The sequence below is a fragment of the Galeopterus variegatus genome, unplaced genomic scaffold (genome assembly GCF_000696425.1).
Source record: "Galeopterus variegatus unplaced genomic scaffold, G_variegatus-3.0.2 Scaffold4184, whole genome shotgun sequence".
Taxonomy (NCBI): Eukaryota; Metazoa; Chordata; class Mammalia; order Dermoptera; family Cynocephalidae; genus Galeopterus; species Galeopterus variegatus.
This window is the reverse complement of record NW_007730295.1, coordinates 183,917-199,142: the sequence shown is the minus strand read 5'-3', so window position 1 is coordinate 199,142 and position 15,226 is coordinate 183,917. Positions and strand designations below refer to the sequence as shown.

The 15,226-nt window shown below is 40.6% G+C and overlaps 1 protein-coding gene across 1 annotated transcript; it reads left to right on the top strand.

Moving 5' to 3' along the window:
• The first annotated feature begins 1,590 nt into the window (after positions 1 to 1,590).
• DOCK5 (dedicator of cytokinesis 5) lies at positions 1,591 to 14,235 on the top strand. The gene is made up of 7 exons (XM_008586956.1): positions 1,591 to 1,670; positions 2,323 to 2,460; positions 4,223 to 4,389; positions 11,663 to 11,831; positions 12,558 to 12,696; positions 13,527 to 13,630; positions 14,131 to 14,235. The coding sequence occupies exons 2-7, from the start codon at positions 2,323 to 2,325 to the stop codon at positions 14,233 to 14,235; spliced, it is 822 nt and encodes a 273-aa protein (XP_008585178.1). The 5' UTR covers positions 1,591 to 1,670.
• Positions 14,236 to 15,226: the final 991 nt, after the last annotated feature.

Here is a 15,226-nt window from a genome sequence, read left to right as displayed (position 1 = left end):
AATTTTAATAACTTAGGCTTAAAATACTGATTTGTACTTTTAATTAATATGTATGACTGTACATTTCTAAACATAAGAAAAAGGTAAACTCATTAATCACCATGACCTACTGCAATCAATTGGAATGCCCATCATTCCACACTTGTTGCAGATGACCGATTTTAAACCAACTCTTTATTCTGTGGCCTGGGTGAGAAGAACACAGGAGCTGTTTGCTGTAATGCATCAGCCCTTCTGTTGTGAAGCTAGAAAAATGCATTTCAGGGCATTCTACTCTGATGTTCCCTGACTCAACCAATGCTTTGGGAACTTTTCATGCATTTTATTATGTATCAAAAAAATTTTTTTAACTTTGAAAAATTTAAACTGCATGTATTTGAAAGGTAGAAGTGAATGAAGACTTAAGAAAATACTTCTTTTCCATTTTGTATTGACAGACCCCTCTAAATACGATTCTGGCTGGAATGAGCTGCTTTGTTAATGTCTTGTCATGCTTCCTTTTTGTTATACTTGGGGTACATATATTTTATATTCTCTGTTTTATTCATTTGCTAGGGCTGCCATAATAGAATTCCCCAACCTAGATGGCTTAAAACAACAGAAATTTATTGTCTTGGTTCTGGAGGCCAGAAGTCCAAAGTCAAGGACTCGGAGGGTTGGCTCCATCTAAGTGCTGGTGGGAGAATCTGTGCCACGCCTCTCCTGGCTTCTGGAGGCTGCTGGCAATCCTTGGCTCATATGTGGTCATCTTCTACCTGCATCTCTTCATGTGGCATTTTCCCTCTGTACGTGTATCTGTCTCCAAATTTCCCTTTTACAAGGACTCCAGTCATATGGGATTAGGGGTCCACCCTACTCCAGTATGAACTCATCTTAGCCTGTTATACCTGCAACAGCCCTATTTCCAAGTGAAATCACATTCTGAGGCACCTGTGGTTAGGACTTCAAGCCATGAATTTTGGGGGACACAATTCAGCCCATAACATCTGCCCAGAAGGTGAAGAGTCTCCGCCCATACTCTGTTTGCCACACAGAATGAGCCGATCACTTTTGTAACTGTATCCTGTAGTTTCCGGAGCTCTTGGGTTTCCTATAATAATGGGGTTTAGCTTTCACAGTAGGGGAGCAGGAGAGTGGGGGGAACTTTGAAGGCTGGTCTTTGAAGCACTTTGACAAGTGAAGGTTAACACCGGAGAGAAAACATATAACTCCTGTTTTGGACTCAGAAGCGTTTGCTGCAAATTTCTGTTTCTCTTTCATAATGAATTCTGTCTTTAAAATGGCCTCCTGTCTAACGCCTTTGTTTGGAATTTCAGTTTGGGTTTTATTTCCCTATTATAGAGCCTCAGCTGGGGAGGGGCCTTGAATGTTTATTGATGATCATGGTGCTGACAGATAATAATAAGGGTAGCCAGCATTTAATATTTTCAAAACATCTTCTAATTTTTACTTAGACATTTTTGGTTTATCAGAACAGAAGTCATTTTTCACCTTTCCAGCCTTTCCCCCCATCCCTTTTAGGGCCAAATGCACAGAAAATGTTCTCATTAATGTTCTCATTAACGTTGCATGTGCTCTGCTTTTAGGCTTTTTTTACAGAGAAGTACTTGCAGGAGCACCCTGAAGACCAGGAGAAGGTTGAGCTGCTGAAGCGACTGATAGCATTGCAGGTATGTGGCACTGGAGGTGGGCACCTGGGCAGCTGTCCTCTATGCTCCATGGGCAGCCGCAGCGCAGGGCTCCAAGATGTTCTCTGGGGCTTATGTCTACAGGCCCACTTTCAGGGTTACTTTTTCTTTTTTTAACACTTATGGAACCATAGCCTGTCAATGTATTTCTTTGTTTGGCAGAGCCACTTAGGAATGGCATTCAATTAAACTGCCCAGTGTTGACAGGGCCCTCTTAGATACAAGATTACAGTCCAGAAATTTGTTTCATGGCCTGTGTTTCCAGCTAAGAGATGTTGGCCTCATTTTTTTTTCCCTTTGGGCAATGGTAGCAAATGCAATCACCAAATTCGGTCTGAGGCTTAACACTGTCAGTTGCTCGCCCACAGAAATGCCCGAGCTCAGGAGATCTGCCTTGTCCGTCTGCCATTCCCCAGTTCAGGTCCTCCTTGGGTCCTTGCCGTGGGTGTTTCTCCACATCACTGACCAAAGCACATCCAGTCCCAAGCCCTAAACTGAGAAGTGGCATCCTCACGGCATAGTGCTGCGTCTACCTGCTTACCTGTGCACCCCACACCCACCCTTCCCCACCCTCCAAATCTGAATGATCCCACTCGCTGAGCCACATCTCATTCCTTTTACGCCCTCTTTCCAGATGCCTCTGCTGACGGAGGGGATCCGCATCCACGGGGAGAAGCTGACGGAACAGCTCAAGCCGCTGCATGCCCGCTTGTCCACTTGCTTCCGGGAACTCAAGGAGAAAGTGGAAAAGCTCTATGGGGTCATAACACTGGTGAGCCTTGTCCAAACTGCCTCCGTGCTGTTTCTAGTCTCTTTTACCTTCTATGACATTGGTCAGTTTTCCAGATGCCAGTGAATCGTAATAGCTTAGGGGTGGCATGAAAATACTGGGGACAAGTGGGAAAGAGCATGTTCTGACCCCGATGACCTTGAGCCATCGTTGTGCTAGACAGAGGTTCTCAAACTTAAACGACGATCAGAATCACCCAGGGGGCTTGTGAAAATCCAGGTGGCTGGGCCATATACCCAGAGTTTCTGATTCCATAACTCTGGGGTAGGGCCCAGGTATTTACATTGCTGACAGGTTCCCAGGTGGTCCTGATGTTGCTCGTCTGAGGACACTTTGAGAACCACTGTACTGGAAGTTGAAGTTTCCCTAATCCCAGACCCTGGCTATTCCTGTCCTATCTAGCCTGATGCATTTAATTTTTTAAAATTGTTATTATCCATTTTGATGAAAAGTTTAGTCTTCACACCTTTGAAGGGGAGAAAGAATTATGAATTACATTTTTCAGTGCACGTAGCTGATCTCATAAATTTTTTTTGACAGTTCTAACTCATTCCTCACAGCTACAATTTTCTTTCGTGCTCCTGAGAAGCGGGGTGGAAGGGTACATGTGCTAACCTTCTCTCTCCAATCACAGCTGATTCTGCAGTTGGTTCTCGCTTCATTTATCTGCTCTGTTTTCCTTGAGTTCACCCTATAATTTTTAGTGGTCTTTTTCTTGAACCCCTGATTTTCAAATTCTTTCCTCAAATCAGAGCTTTGGATTTCTTTTCGTGTTCTCTTCTCCCCTAATCCCGTTTGTCCATCTCCACTAGAATTTCCTTGAGAGTATCTTATTTACCCTCCCCTTTAGTCATCAGAGCCCTGCCTTCCTAAGAATTTGCCTCCTTCTACTAGTTAAGAGTTTTCTTCTAGGACCATTGGATCATTTGCCTTTTGTACACAATTTCCTAGACAGCAAGGACTGTGTCTTTGACTTAACAAGCTTAGTCATTATTAGAACCAGGCCAATACTGATAAGGATTTCTTTTCGTGTTCTCTTCTCCCCTAATCCCGTTTGTCCATCTCCACTAGAATTTCCTCAAGAGTATCTTATTTACCCTCCCCTTTAGTCATCAGAGCCCTGCCTTCCTAAGAATTTGCCTCCTGCTACTAGTTAAGAGTTTTCTTCTAGGACCATTGGATCATTTGCCTTTTGCACACAATTTCCTAGACAGCAAGGACTGTGTCTTTGACTTAACAAGCTTAGTCATTATTAGAACCAGGCCAATACTGATAAGTAAGTTTACGATGGCAGCATTTGGGGATAATCTTACTGGTGACATTTCTTGTGGAAGTAGATCAGTATTCCTAAACTTCCTAACATTCACCAGGTTAAGCTTCAGGTCTACAGATTCAATCTAAAAATGTTCTCTTGGGCCAATATTCCATTTTTTTCAAAAGCTAGAAGCAGCTAAGAAAAACAGATAGATGGTTTTGCTATTTTGTTGGTAGGTAAGGCACATCGTAGTTTTTCCTCTCTCATATATCATATATCTGATGATAACTTTTTGTTTAGTCTTAGTTGTGTCTATAACTAAGAATGTAGGTATTCTAAATATTTAACAATGGACAGAGCGCTGGGATCAGCCAACTAGAATGGGGTTCCAGCCAGTAGACACTGGCTGGCCACAAACATGGTGGTGGCGTCAGATCACGTGGTCTGAGCCCCAGGCCTGCTAACCCTAAGGGATCTCGTGTTTTTCAGCCACCCACCTTGACTGAGAGGAAGCAAAGCCGTACGGGGTCTATCATGCTACCCTACATCATGTCTTCCACGCTGCGGAGGCTGTCTGTCACCTCGGTCACTTCGTCTGTGGCTTCCACCTCTTCCAACTCATCCGATAATGCTCCCTCCAGACCAGGATCAGATGGGTAAGGTTTGACCTTGAATCTCCAGGAGGGGCAGGGTAATGCCTGACTAATGTTTGCCTATGGTCACCAAAAACGAGACCTGGTCAGTGTAGGCACATCATCATTTCTGTGAGCAAAATAATTTAGAGTGCATGGGTTATCAGCCTTTGGGTCATTCTCATTGTCTTCCTCATGAGGAATATCATTAGTCACATTATGATGTCAACAGTGACTAAAGATGAAAAAGGAAAAAAAAATCACCCGTAATCCTAGCACCCCATTGCCTCATTTTTTTATTGTTTCAATTTTTTAAAATAATTTTAAAACTTATATTTATTTTGAGAATAGGTAATATAATCCCCTGAAATGACATTGCAAAACTACAAAAGGGGATATATCATGAAAAATCTCCCTTCAATCCCTGACTCCTACCTACCAGTACCACTCCCCAAAGGCAGCTGATGTCAACATTCAGGGTCTCAGGATCCCTCCGCAGCTCTTTATGGGTACATAAGCAATGCCTGAATGTATATGTTCTTCTCCACCCTTTTTTATGAGTGGTGGCATTCTCTTTACCCTTCTTTTTTTCCATTTAAAATATCTTGAAAATCATTCCATTTCAGAACATAAAGAGCCTCCTCTTTTCTTTTAGCGGCAGGCATCTCATTGTATGCCTATGTCATGATTTATTTCACCATGGCCTGCTGATAGAGGTTTAGTTGGTTTCACTCTTTCACAATCACAGCAGTATGGCAAGGAGTAACCTTAAGCCTAAGTTATTTTGCCACGTGTGCAAGTGTATCAATATGAGAAAAATCCCATCAGTAAAATTGCTCTGCTCAGAGATATGTATTTGCAACTTTGAAAGTTATTCCTAAACCAACTTCCATAGAGATTATACCAACTAACACTCTCACCAGCAACATAACATGAGGGCCCGGTTACCCAAATCTTGCCACCAAACTGTATTATCACATAGAAAATGTTTTCTTGTATAGGCTTTTTTTTTTCCCTCCTCTTGTTTTGTATGAAATTGGTCATCTTTTCATTTGTTTAGTAGCTGTTTGTGTTTTACTTTCCGTGAACTGTGGTCAAATACTTTGTGTCCATTTTTCTGTTGGATTATTGGCCCTTTGTCTGTGGTATGAGTTGAAATATTTTCCCCCAGTTTCTCATTTTTTGACCTCTAACTTTTTGCTTCTAATTTTTTGTTATGCTGTTTTTTTTATGTAGTCAAATAAACCAATATTTTATTTTATGTCACAATTAAAGGTTTTCTGCACTCTAAGATTACAAAAAAAGGTTCTAGGTTTTTTTTTCCTTGACTTTTAGGTTTTTACTATTCACAGTTAAATCTGCTTATTCTTTGGAATTTATTCTAATATAAGGTGTGAGTTATGGAGCCAACTTTTTTTTTTCTAAACACCTACCCAGTTCTTCCTATTAACATTTGGTGAGCAAATCATCTTTTCTCTACTAATTTGAAATGCCAGTCTTATCAAAAATCAAATTTCTGTATGTTCTTTAGTTTGTGGACTTTTTTTTCCCTATTTCCTAGAACTATTTGTCTATTCATGCATCAGTACTATGCAGTTTTAATTACTGTAGATTTTAAATGTTTTTAATTTCTAGTATTCCTTTTCAGAATTTCTTTGGCTGGTTTTGCTCATTGCTCACTTTTGGTTTACCTTATCTAAAATTCTATTGCTGTTTTTACTGGAATCATGGTAAACTTATGACTTTTTGATGTTGGGTCTTCCTTGCCAAAAACATGGAATGCCTTAACATATGCTCATATTTAAAATATTTGAAAGGAGTAAATTTATAGTCATGTTCTTTCTGCTTAAGTTTACCCTTTTTAAATGATATTTTACTAATTACAAAATTTATATATATACATGTAGAAATTTTTTCAACTACTAGAACTTTTAAAAGAAAAAAATATTTCCTATCCTCATCACTCAGAGGTAACCACTGTTCAAGTTTAGTTGTTAATACAAAAAGAATATGTACAGTTTATACAAGTAGAAAAGCATTGCATGTACCATTTTGTGACCTGCTGCTTAATTTAGTATAAATGATGAGTATTTAAGACATCATTAAGTATTTAAGATAATGTTGACTATAAGTGATCAGTTAAGTCACCATTTATTTATGAATTTTAAATTCCATATTATATTAACTGTATCATTAAAATAACCTGCTCAAATGGCAACCTACCTGGAAATCAAATATTTAGTATTTCCTAAATTATTTATACATCCTTTTCCCATTGACATAGATATCTTTACATAGCTCCCATTTTAGCATTGGTTGGCATTTTGTTTTTCTTCCTTCCTTTTTTTTTTTTTTTCCTGGCAGCCGGCTGGTATGAGGATCTGAAGTTCCTTGTCTTTGTATTATAAGCATTTTCCATGTTCCCATGCAATCTTTATTATTATCAGTTTTTATTATTATCTTTGATGGCAATAGACCATTGCATCATACAAATGTGCCATAATTAATCCTTCTCCTACTATAGAATATTTAAGCTGTGTAACTATTTTTAAACAATTGTAAAAGTTCAGTATAAATTTTAATACAAAAATATTTAGCTTGTATTAATATAAAATACATTTGCATTACTAAAAGTTGTAGCAAACCTATTTGTACATACAGCTTTCTAATTATTTATTTAGGATGCATTCTTAGAAGACACACATTACCAGGTCAGGAGATGAACTCTTTTATGGTTCTTGGTATCAAACAAATACCAATCTTATGTTTTAAAAACATTTACCCTCCATCTAGCATATACACAGCAAATATTTTAAGTTTACTAATGATACTTTCTGCCAAACAGAATCTTCTCATTTTTAAAAAATAAGAGCTGACAGCTGTTTATGTATTGTCTTATTTCATACCAAAGCTTTTGATTTTATTTTTAAGATTTCATTTTTTAGAGCAGTTTTAGGTTCAGCACAAAATTGAGCAAAAAGTACAAAAGAGTCCCGTGTTACCCTGCCCCACACATGCCCAGTGTTGGGAAAATAGAATAGTTTGGTCAGGGCCCTCGCCTCACCTCAGGTCCAGTTGGGTGTGGTTTTAGCACATCCTTTGTAAGCAAATTGTGTGTGTGTGTGCGCGTGTGTGTGCGTGTGCGTGCGTGGGCGTGTGTGTGTGTGTGTGTGTGGAGTTAGTGCACATGCGCACCAATGTATCTTTTTAGTTTTGTTGCTATTCTTGTGTTCTTCAGAGAGAGAGAGAGAGAGAGAGGAGTTTTAGTGAAGCAGGCAGGTGGGTGTCTGCCTTGGGCATCTGCCTTGGGAGTCCTTCCGGTGCAGCCATGCTTTCCAACTTGCAGCTTCCAAGGACCTTTTAGCCAGTTACCTAGCTCATAGACCTGCATGTAAGGGGTCTGGGGACCCAGCCTGGCATGTGAAGGATTTTGACCCAGTCTGTGAACGTGCTTGAGGGTCTCTGAGCTCCAGACCCAGCCTTAGCTCGACAATTGGCCCAGTCGGTGCAGGATTACCAGCAGGTAAAAGAGCCCGACAACTGGCGTGGTCGAGTAGCTTTACAATTGGCATCTCGAACAGGATTAAGAGCTAGACAATTGGTGCTGTGAGCAGGATTCCAGACATTAGCTTAGCAGAGCTCCACACCCAGCCACCCCCACCATCAGCATCTCACACTAGAGTGGTACATTTACTGCAAGCGAAGAACCTACTTTGACACATCATTATCACCCAGAGTCCCTAGTTTACATTACCTTTCACTCTTGGTGCACATTGTACAGGTTTTGACACAGTGTGACACAGAGTAGTTTCACCACCCTAAAAATCCTCTGTGCTCTGCTTATTCACCCCTCCAAACTTTTGATTTTTATGGAGCAAAATCTACTAACTTTTAATCAAACCAAGAGTTATTAAATACCCATTTAGAAGTTATAAGCCATACCCGTAATAAAGATGTAATACCTTTTTTTTTTTTTTACATTTTGCCATATTCTCTCTCTTTCTCTCTCTTTTCCCCGCACTCCACCCCACTCAGCCATTTGAGAGTAGGTTACAAACATCATGCTATAAGGTCAAAGAGATTGTCTTACATAACCACGTACTGCAGTACAGTTATAAATTCAGGAAATTTGACATTGACACAATACTTTAAGCTACAACCCATATTCCAGTTTTGTCAGTTATCCCAATTGTGTCTTTTATAGCACTTTTTGGTACAGAATTTAATTAGGATCACAGCATTTGACCGTGTCCCTCTTATGTTCTTTAATCTGGAATAGTTTCCTTAGCCTTTCTTTGTCTTTTATAATATTGACACTTTTGAGGATTATGGGCCAGTTATTTTATAGAATTTCCCTTAATTTGGGTTTGTCTGATGTTTCCTCATGCTGAGGATTCAGTTTATACTTTTTTTCCCCCTTTTATATTCTGGAGGCTCTGCTTTTTTTCTAATTTATTTTTTTAATTGACAAATAAAAATTGTATATACTTATTGTGTACAGCCTGTTGTTTTAAAATACTTATACATTGTGGAATGGCTAATCAAGCTAATTAACATGTGCGTTACTTCGCATACTTATTTTTGGTGGTGAGAACACTTAAAACCTACTCTCAGTGATTTTCAAGAATACAATACATTGTTATTAACTGTAGTGACCGTGTTGTACAGTAGTTCTCTTGAATTTATTCCTCCTGTCTAACTGAAATTTTGTACCCTTTTACCACATCTCCCCAACCACCCCACCCCGCAGCTCTCAGCCCCTGGTGACCACCATTCTACTCTACTTCTGTGAGTTCAACATTTTTAGGTTCCACATATAAGTGAGATCATGAGGTCCTTGTCCTTCTGTGTCTGGCTAATTTCACTCACATAATGTCCTCCACATATGACAGGATTTCCTTCTTTTTAAGGCTGAGTAGTATTTCATGTGCATCTCCATTCATTCTCTTATGGACGCTTAGGTTGATTCCGTATCTTTGCTATTGCGAATCGTGCTGCAATGAACAGGGGAATGCAGTATCTCTCCAACATCCTCTTTTTGTTTCCTTTGGATATATACCCAGGACTGCTGGATTATATTGTAGTTATTTTTAATTTTTTAAGGAAACTCCTTACTGTTTTCCATAATGGCTGTACTATTTACATTCCCACCAACCGTGTAGGAGGGCTCCCCTTTCTCCACATCCTTGCCAACAATTGTTATCTTTTGTCTTCTTGATGATAGCCATTTGAACAAGTGTGAGGTGATATCTCGTTCTGGTTTTAATTTGCATTTCCCTGATCATTAGTGATGTTGAGCATTTTTTCATTTAGCTGTTGACTATTTGTATGTCTTCTTTTGAGAAATGTCTGTTCAGATCCTTTGCCCACTTTAAAATCAGGTGATTGGTTTTCTTGCTATTGAGTTGTTTGAGTTTCGTACATATTTTGGATTTTAGCACCTTATCAGATATATGGTTTGCATATATTTTCTCTCATTCTGTAGGTTGTCTCTTCACTCTGTTGATTGTTTCCTTTGTTGTACAGCAGTTTCTTAGTTTGATGTAATACCATTTGCCTATTTTCACTTTTGTTGCCTGTGTTTTTAGGATCATATCCAAAAAAATCAATTGCCCAGACCAGTGTCATGGAGTTTTTCAACCCCATGTTTCCTTCCAGTAGTTTTATAGTTTCAGTTCTTAAGTTTAAGTTGTTAATCCATTTTGAGTTGATTTTTTGTATATGGTGAAAGGTAAGGGGCTAGTTTTATTTTTCTGCATGTAGATGGATATCCAGTTCTCCCAACACCATTTATTGAAGATTGTCCTTTCCCCATTGTGTATTGTTGGCATCTTTGTCAAAAATTTACTGACTGTAAATGCATGGATTCATTTCTAGGATTTCTATTTTATTTCATTGGTCCATGTGTCTGTTTTTATGCCAGTACCATGCTGTTTTGGTTACTATAGCTTTGTAATATATTTTGAAGTCAGGTAGTGTGATGCCTCCAGCTTTGTTCTTTCTGCTCAGGATTGCTTTGGCTGATCTGGGGTCTTTGGTGGTTCCATATGAATGTTAGGATTGTTTTTTCTATTTCTGTGAAAAATGGCATTGGAATTTTGATAGGGGTTGCATTGACTCCATAGATTGCTTTTTTGTATGTGACACATATCATGCTATGAGAACAAGGAGACTGTCTTATATAACCACATACTGCACTACAGTTATAAATTCAGGACCTTTGACGTTAATGCAATACTTTAATCCATATTCCAGTTTTGTCAGTTGTCCCAATAATGTCTTTTAGAGCAATTTCTGGTACAGAATCTGGCCAGGATCACATATTATATTTAGCCCTGTCTCTTTAATCTTCTTTAACCTGGAATAGTCTTGTTAGCTTTTCTTCATCTTTGATAATATTGACATATTTGAGAACTACGGCCCAGTTACTTTATAGAATTTTCCTTAATTTGGGTTTGTCTGATGTTTCCCCCTGCTGAGGATTCAGGTTATATATTTTTGTGTGATGTTGTATCTTTTTCAGGTATCATGTCCAGAAGCTCATTACGTTCATTTGTCCCTTATTGGTGATATGAGTTGATCACTTGGTTAAGGTTTTGTGTATTTTCTTCTCCCTGTAGTTCCTATTTTTCCTTTTGTATTAATAAGTAACTTATGGGGAGGCATTTTGAGACTGTTCTGTTTCTCATTGCACTCTTCCCCCTACGAATAGCATCTAATCATAGTTCTGGAATGAATCAGTTTTCACTATGGTGCTTGAAATCTGTCATTATAATTAGCAGACATCTAATGAGCTCTCACAGATGCCGACGCACTATTCTAAGCATATTGTAACAACACTATGAAGTGGGTATTATTATCACCCCCATTTTGCAGATAAGCAAACTGAAGTATAAAAATATTGTCTGCCCAAGGTCACCCAACAAGTGTAGGTAGAATTTAAACTCGGGCTGTCTGGCTTCAGAGCATGTGCCATTATCTGCTTCATAAAGCTGCCTATTAATCTTTTACTGTATGGATTCCATCTTTGCCTGTATATTTAATAAGACATTCTCTTCCTGGGATAAGATAAATATTTTTAATATTTTCTTCCAGTCATTTGGTGGTCTCATTTTTGTACATTTATGCCTTGAGATATTTATTCAGTCGGCAATTGAAAATTCCGATTTAAAACCTGAGAGTGAATTCGTGGGTCTGGATTAGGTTGAGGAGTATTAATTTCTGATCCTTTTGGAGTGAATTTTGACTGTCAGGAGGTCAGTGTTTTGTGATTTTCCTCTTTGTTCCTGGATGACAGGTCCATCCTGGAGCCACTTTTGGAGCGCAGGGCCTCGTCAGGTGCCAGAGTTGAAGATCTGCCCCTCAAAGAGGACAGTGAGAACCGGATCAGCAAGTTCAAAAGAAAAGACTGGAGTCTGAGCAAGTCCCAGGTCATTGCAGAGAAAGCTCCAGAACCTGATCTGATGGTAAAAAAAAAAAAAAAAAAAAAAAAAAAAAAAAAAAAAAAAAAAAAAAAAAAAAAAAAAAAAAAAAAAAAAAAAAAAAAACACTGGCATTTTGCCCATGGCTCCACCCCGTAAACCAGGAACATCCCCGTTCACTCCATAGCAGTGAGTCACCAGGTAGAAGCCACCTGGCCTGTCTCAGGACACAGCAGCCTGTGGCAGTGTCAGATTGTACATTGTGGTAAGGAAAGCATGTATAGAGAATGTCAAGTCTAAATCAATATTGGCACAAGGTCTTGTACCCACAACATAAACATGTGGGTTGATAGTTGGAGTCGTGGTTTTCACCACTATGTTCCATGAGTCAATCCAAACATTGTCATTTCTGTTCTTTTAACTTAAAAAAAAAAAGTCCTTTTTTTCTTTCATAAGCCACATCAAGTTGTTAAGTATGGCAAGACCAGCTTTCCCTGAGAATCGGGGTGGCTTATTTACAACATAAATGACACAATCCAGCTGCAGTCAAAATCAAGTCCGTGGCCAGCCAGAAAATAGTCAATGGTTCGGTGATTCCCGGTTAGTATCTCTGCCAGGATGCCCATTACATGACAGCGTGGTCCGCTTAGACATGGCTCCTCGAATTGTGTCCTTCTACAAGTTTCTGCTCAGCAGATGAGGCTGCTAAGAACATTGTTGTGTTCAGCCTTCCTCACCATGTTTTTTTTCTGCTTTCCCCTCTGGTACTAGAGCCCAACCAGAAGAGCACAGAGGCCGAAGAGTCTCCAGCTGGTGGACAACCGGCTAACGCCGTTCCATGGTGCTCCACCTGCCCAGTCAACGCCCTTGAGCCCACCCCCACTTACTCCTAAAGCTGCCAGGACCCTAAGTAAGATCTCCTACATCCCTTATATTCTTTTTACTAGGGAACAGAGCATGTTTATGAATCTGGGAAATTTTAAATTAAACCAGCCACAACGTATAGGAGACTGTTGTAAAGTTGGTTCAGTTCAGTGGGAGTTGAGTATGCTACATTTAGACTAGAGTTTGCCCAGGATGCCATGGGCTGCTCAGACTCATTAAACTTTGCTGTATCATGAGCCATAGGGTCTTAATGACCCTTTTCCAGTTGTGAAGGTATAAAAGAGGTAGATTTGGACTAGGACCAAACAGGAAGCCAGTAACTCATGAACTAATTATTGGGTAGGCAGACATGTACAGGGAACAGTATAGCTCCATTCTGTTTACAGCTGACAGTCTGGCTCGGGGAACCAGCAACACCCAAGGCCTGAGCAGAATTGCGAGGCACCCACAGTACAAAGGCATAATGGGGGATACACCTGTCAGTGATAGGTGGGAGACAGTAGTCACCACGAGTTAGAGATAATCATGTAAGGTTTCCTGGAGGAACTGGATATTGTCCTAAGCATTTGGGTTATGTCAGAGTTAAGTTCCAGAAACTTCTCATCTTCAGCTTAACAGTGAAAAACTCTGGACCAAAAATGAAATTTTTGCTTCAGAACTTCTTGTCATGCCTTCTTGTGAATGACGGGTGCTACGCTGTTGTGTGAGAAATCTTCATTCCGTCCGTGGAAACCACAGAGTGTGGCTTTAGCAATTTGATTGGCCAGAGTGATTTAGATATTACAATGGCAAGCAGAACTTCTATGAGATTCCTTGATAAATTCTTTGCTTTCATCTACTCTGTATCATTTCTAGGCTCCCCGTCTTTGCAGACAGATGGACTGGTGACTGCTCAGAGCCCACCCCCACCTCCCCCGAAGAGCAAGCCCTACGAGAGCAGCCAGAGGAACTCCACCGAGGTAGGTAGAGAAACAGGGCTGATGACTGTGGCCAGACAGCCCTGCCCCTGGGAAGACAGCATGGGGTTTTCCAGGCTTTATAGTTGGCAGGTTTTCCCTGGGGAAAACTGCTGGGGATATAGCAGTGATTGGGTGTGCATGTGTGCATGTGTGTGTGCGTGTGTACGCATGTGTATGTGTGCATGTGCATGTGTGCCTCTGTGTGTGCATGTGTGCTTGAGTGCATGTATGTGTGTGCGCATGTGTGCATGCATGTGTACTGCGTGTGTGTGCCTCTGTGTGCTTATGCATGTGTTTGCATGCATGCACATGTGCATGTGTGTATGATTAGCTCAGGGGCAACAAGGGAGGACAAATCAGGTATTTCCCTTTCCACCTTGCAAAGCCTGCATAGATAGATCAATTAGAAACTAAAGCAGAATGTGGGAAATGGGGAGGAGAAGGCAGAAGTGGGAAGAAAGATAAGACTCATTTCTGATTGCATGTGTCTGCTTGCACAGGTGGCTCCCCCACTGCCTGTGCGAAGAGAAGCCAAAGCCCCACCCCCACCTCCTCCAAAAGTTCGGAAATCTGGCATCCTTTCTTCTGAGCCTGGATCCCAGTAAGGATCTTGCCCTCCCTGTAGAACTCCAAGTGCCTAGGACAGCTGCTGCCTGAGGACTGGCCTCCAGGAGACGGTGTCCTCGTTACACAGGGTCCCTGCTGACTGTGTGTCCTGACCTGGGATGGTGCTAACCAGCTCAGAACCAGCTTTGTTCTATTGAAAGCGCCTCTTTGATAGGTGTTTGAGGCCATGCCACATCTCTTCCAGTCCATGTGAAATTCCAGAATTGGCCATGTCCTGTGCATTTTTCAAAGGAGAGATCACCTTCACCATTATTAAATTCCAGCTTCTATTGCAGAGACCCTGGGGGCTGCAAAAGGCTGAACAGGTGAATGGTTCTTCTGCATGATGGTGGAGCAACTCCAGTAACCTACTCCTTGGAGGGATTTCTTGCTTTGCTTCTGAAAAGCCATGCTTGAGATTTAGTTACTTTTCTCGCGTGGACATGCCTATCTCATATAGCATCATGGAAGAGACAGATATTGAGTACAGTTTGGTAGCCAAAATAATTCCATCTTTCTAATGTCTACTGTGTCTCATTTGAGGAAAGGAACATATATTTTTAGTGGAGATTGGCTGCTTTCAGGCATGCATGACTGTCATTGTTGAGAGAACGTGGACTTAGATGGGGGCCCCGAGCTCCTGCATCACCCCCGGCCTCTTGGGGCACAGGAAGACTGCACTCCCCCTCCCCCCACCAGAATTCCACCACACTCCTGACTAATGGCCCTCACTGCACGGCCTTTCTTACTATGGATCCCCTTGAAGCTCTTCCTTTTACACATACAGTCTCTTGTCCCGTTACCTCCTCTGAGCTGAGATCACTGCAGATCCCATTTGTATGACTGAGTGGCCCCTGCCTGCTACCTGACTTTACCCTGAGAATACAGTGCAATATTTTCCTTTGATTATTTATTCCTCTCGACTGTGGACTTATTTTGATTACTCACTAATGGTACTAATGTCAATACTCCTTTCAGAAGAAAAAATGA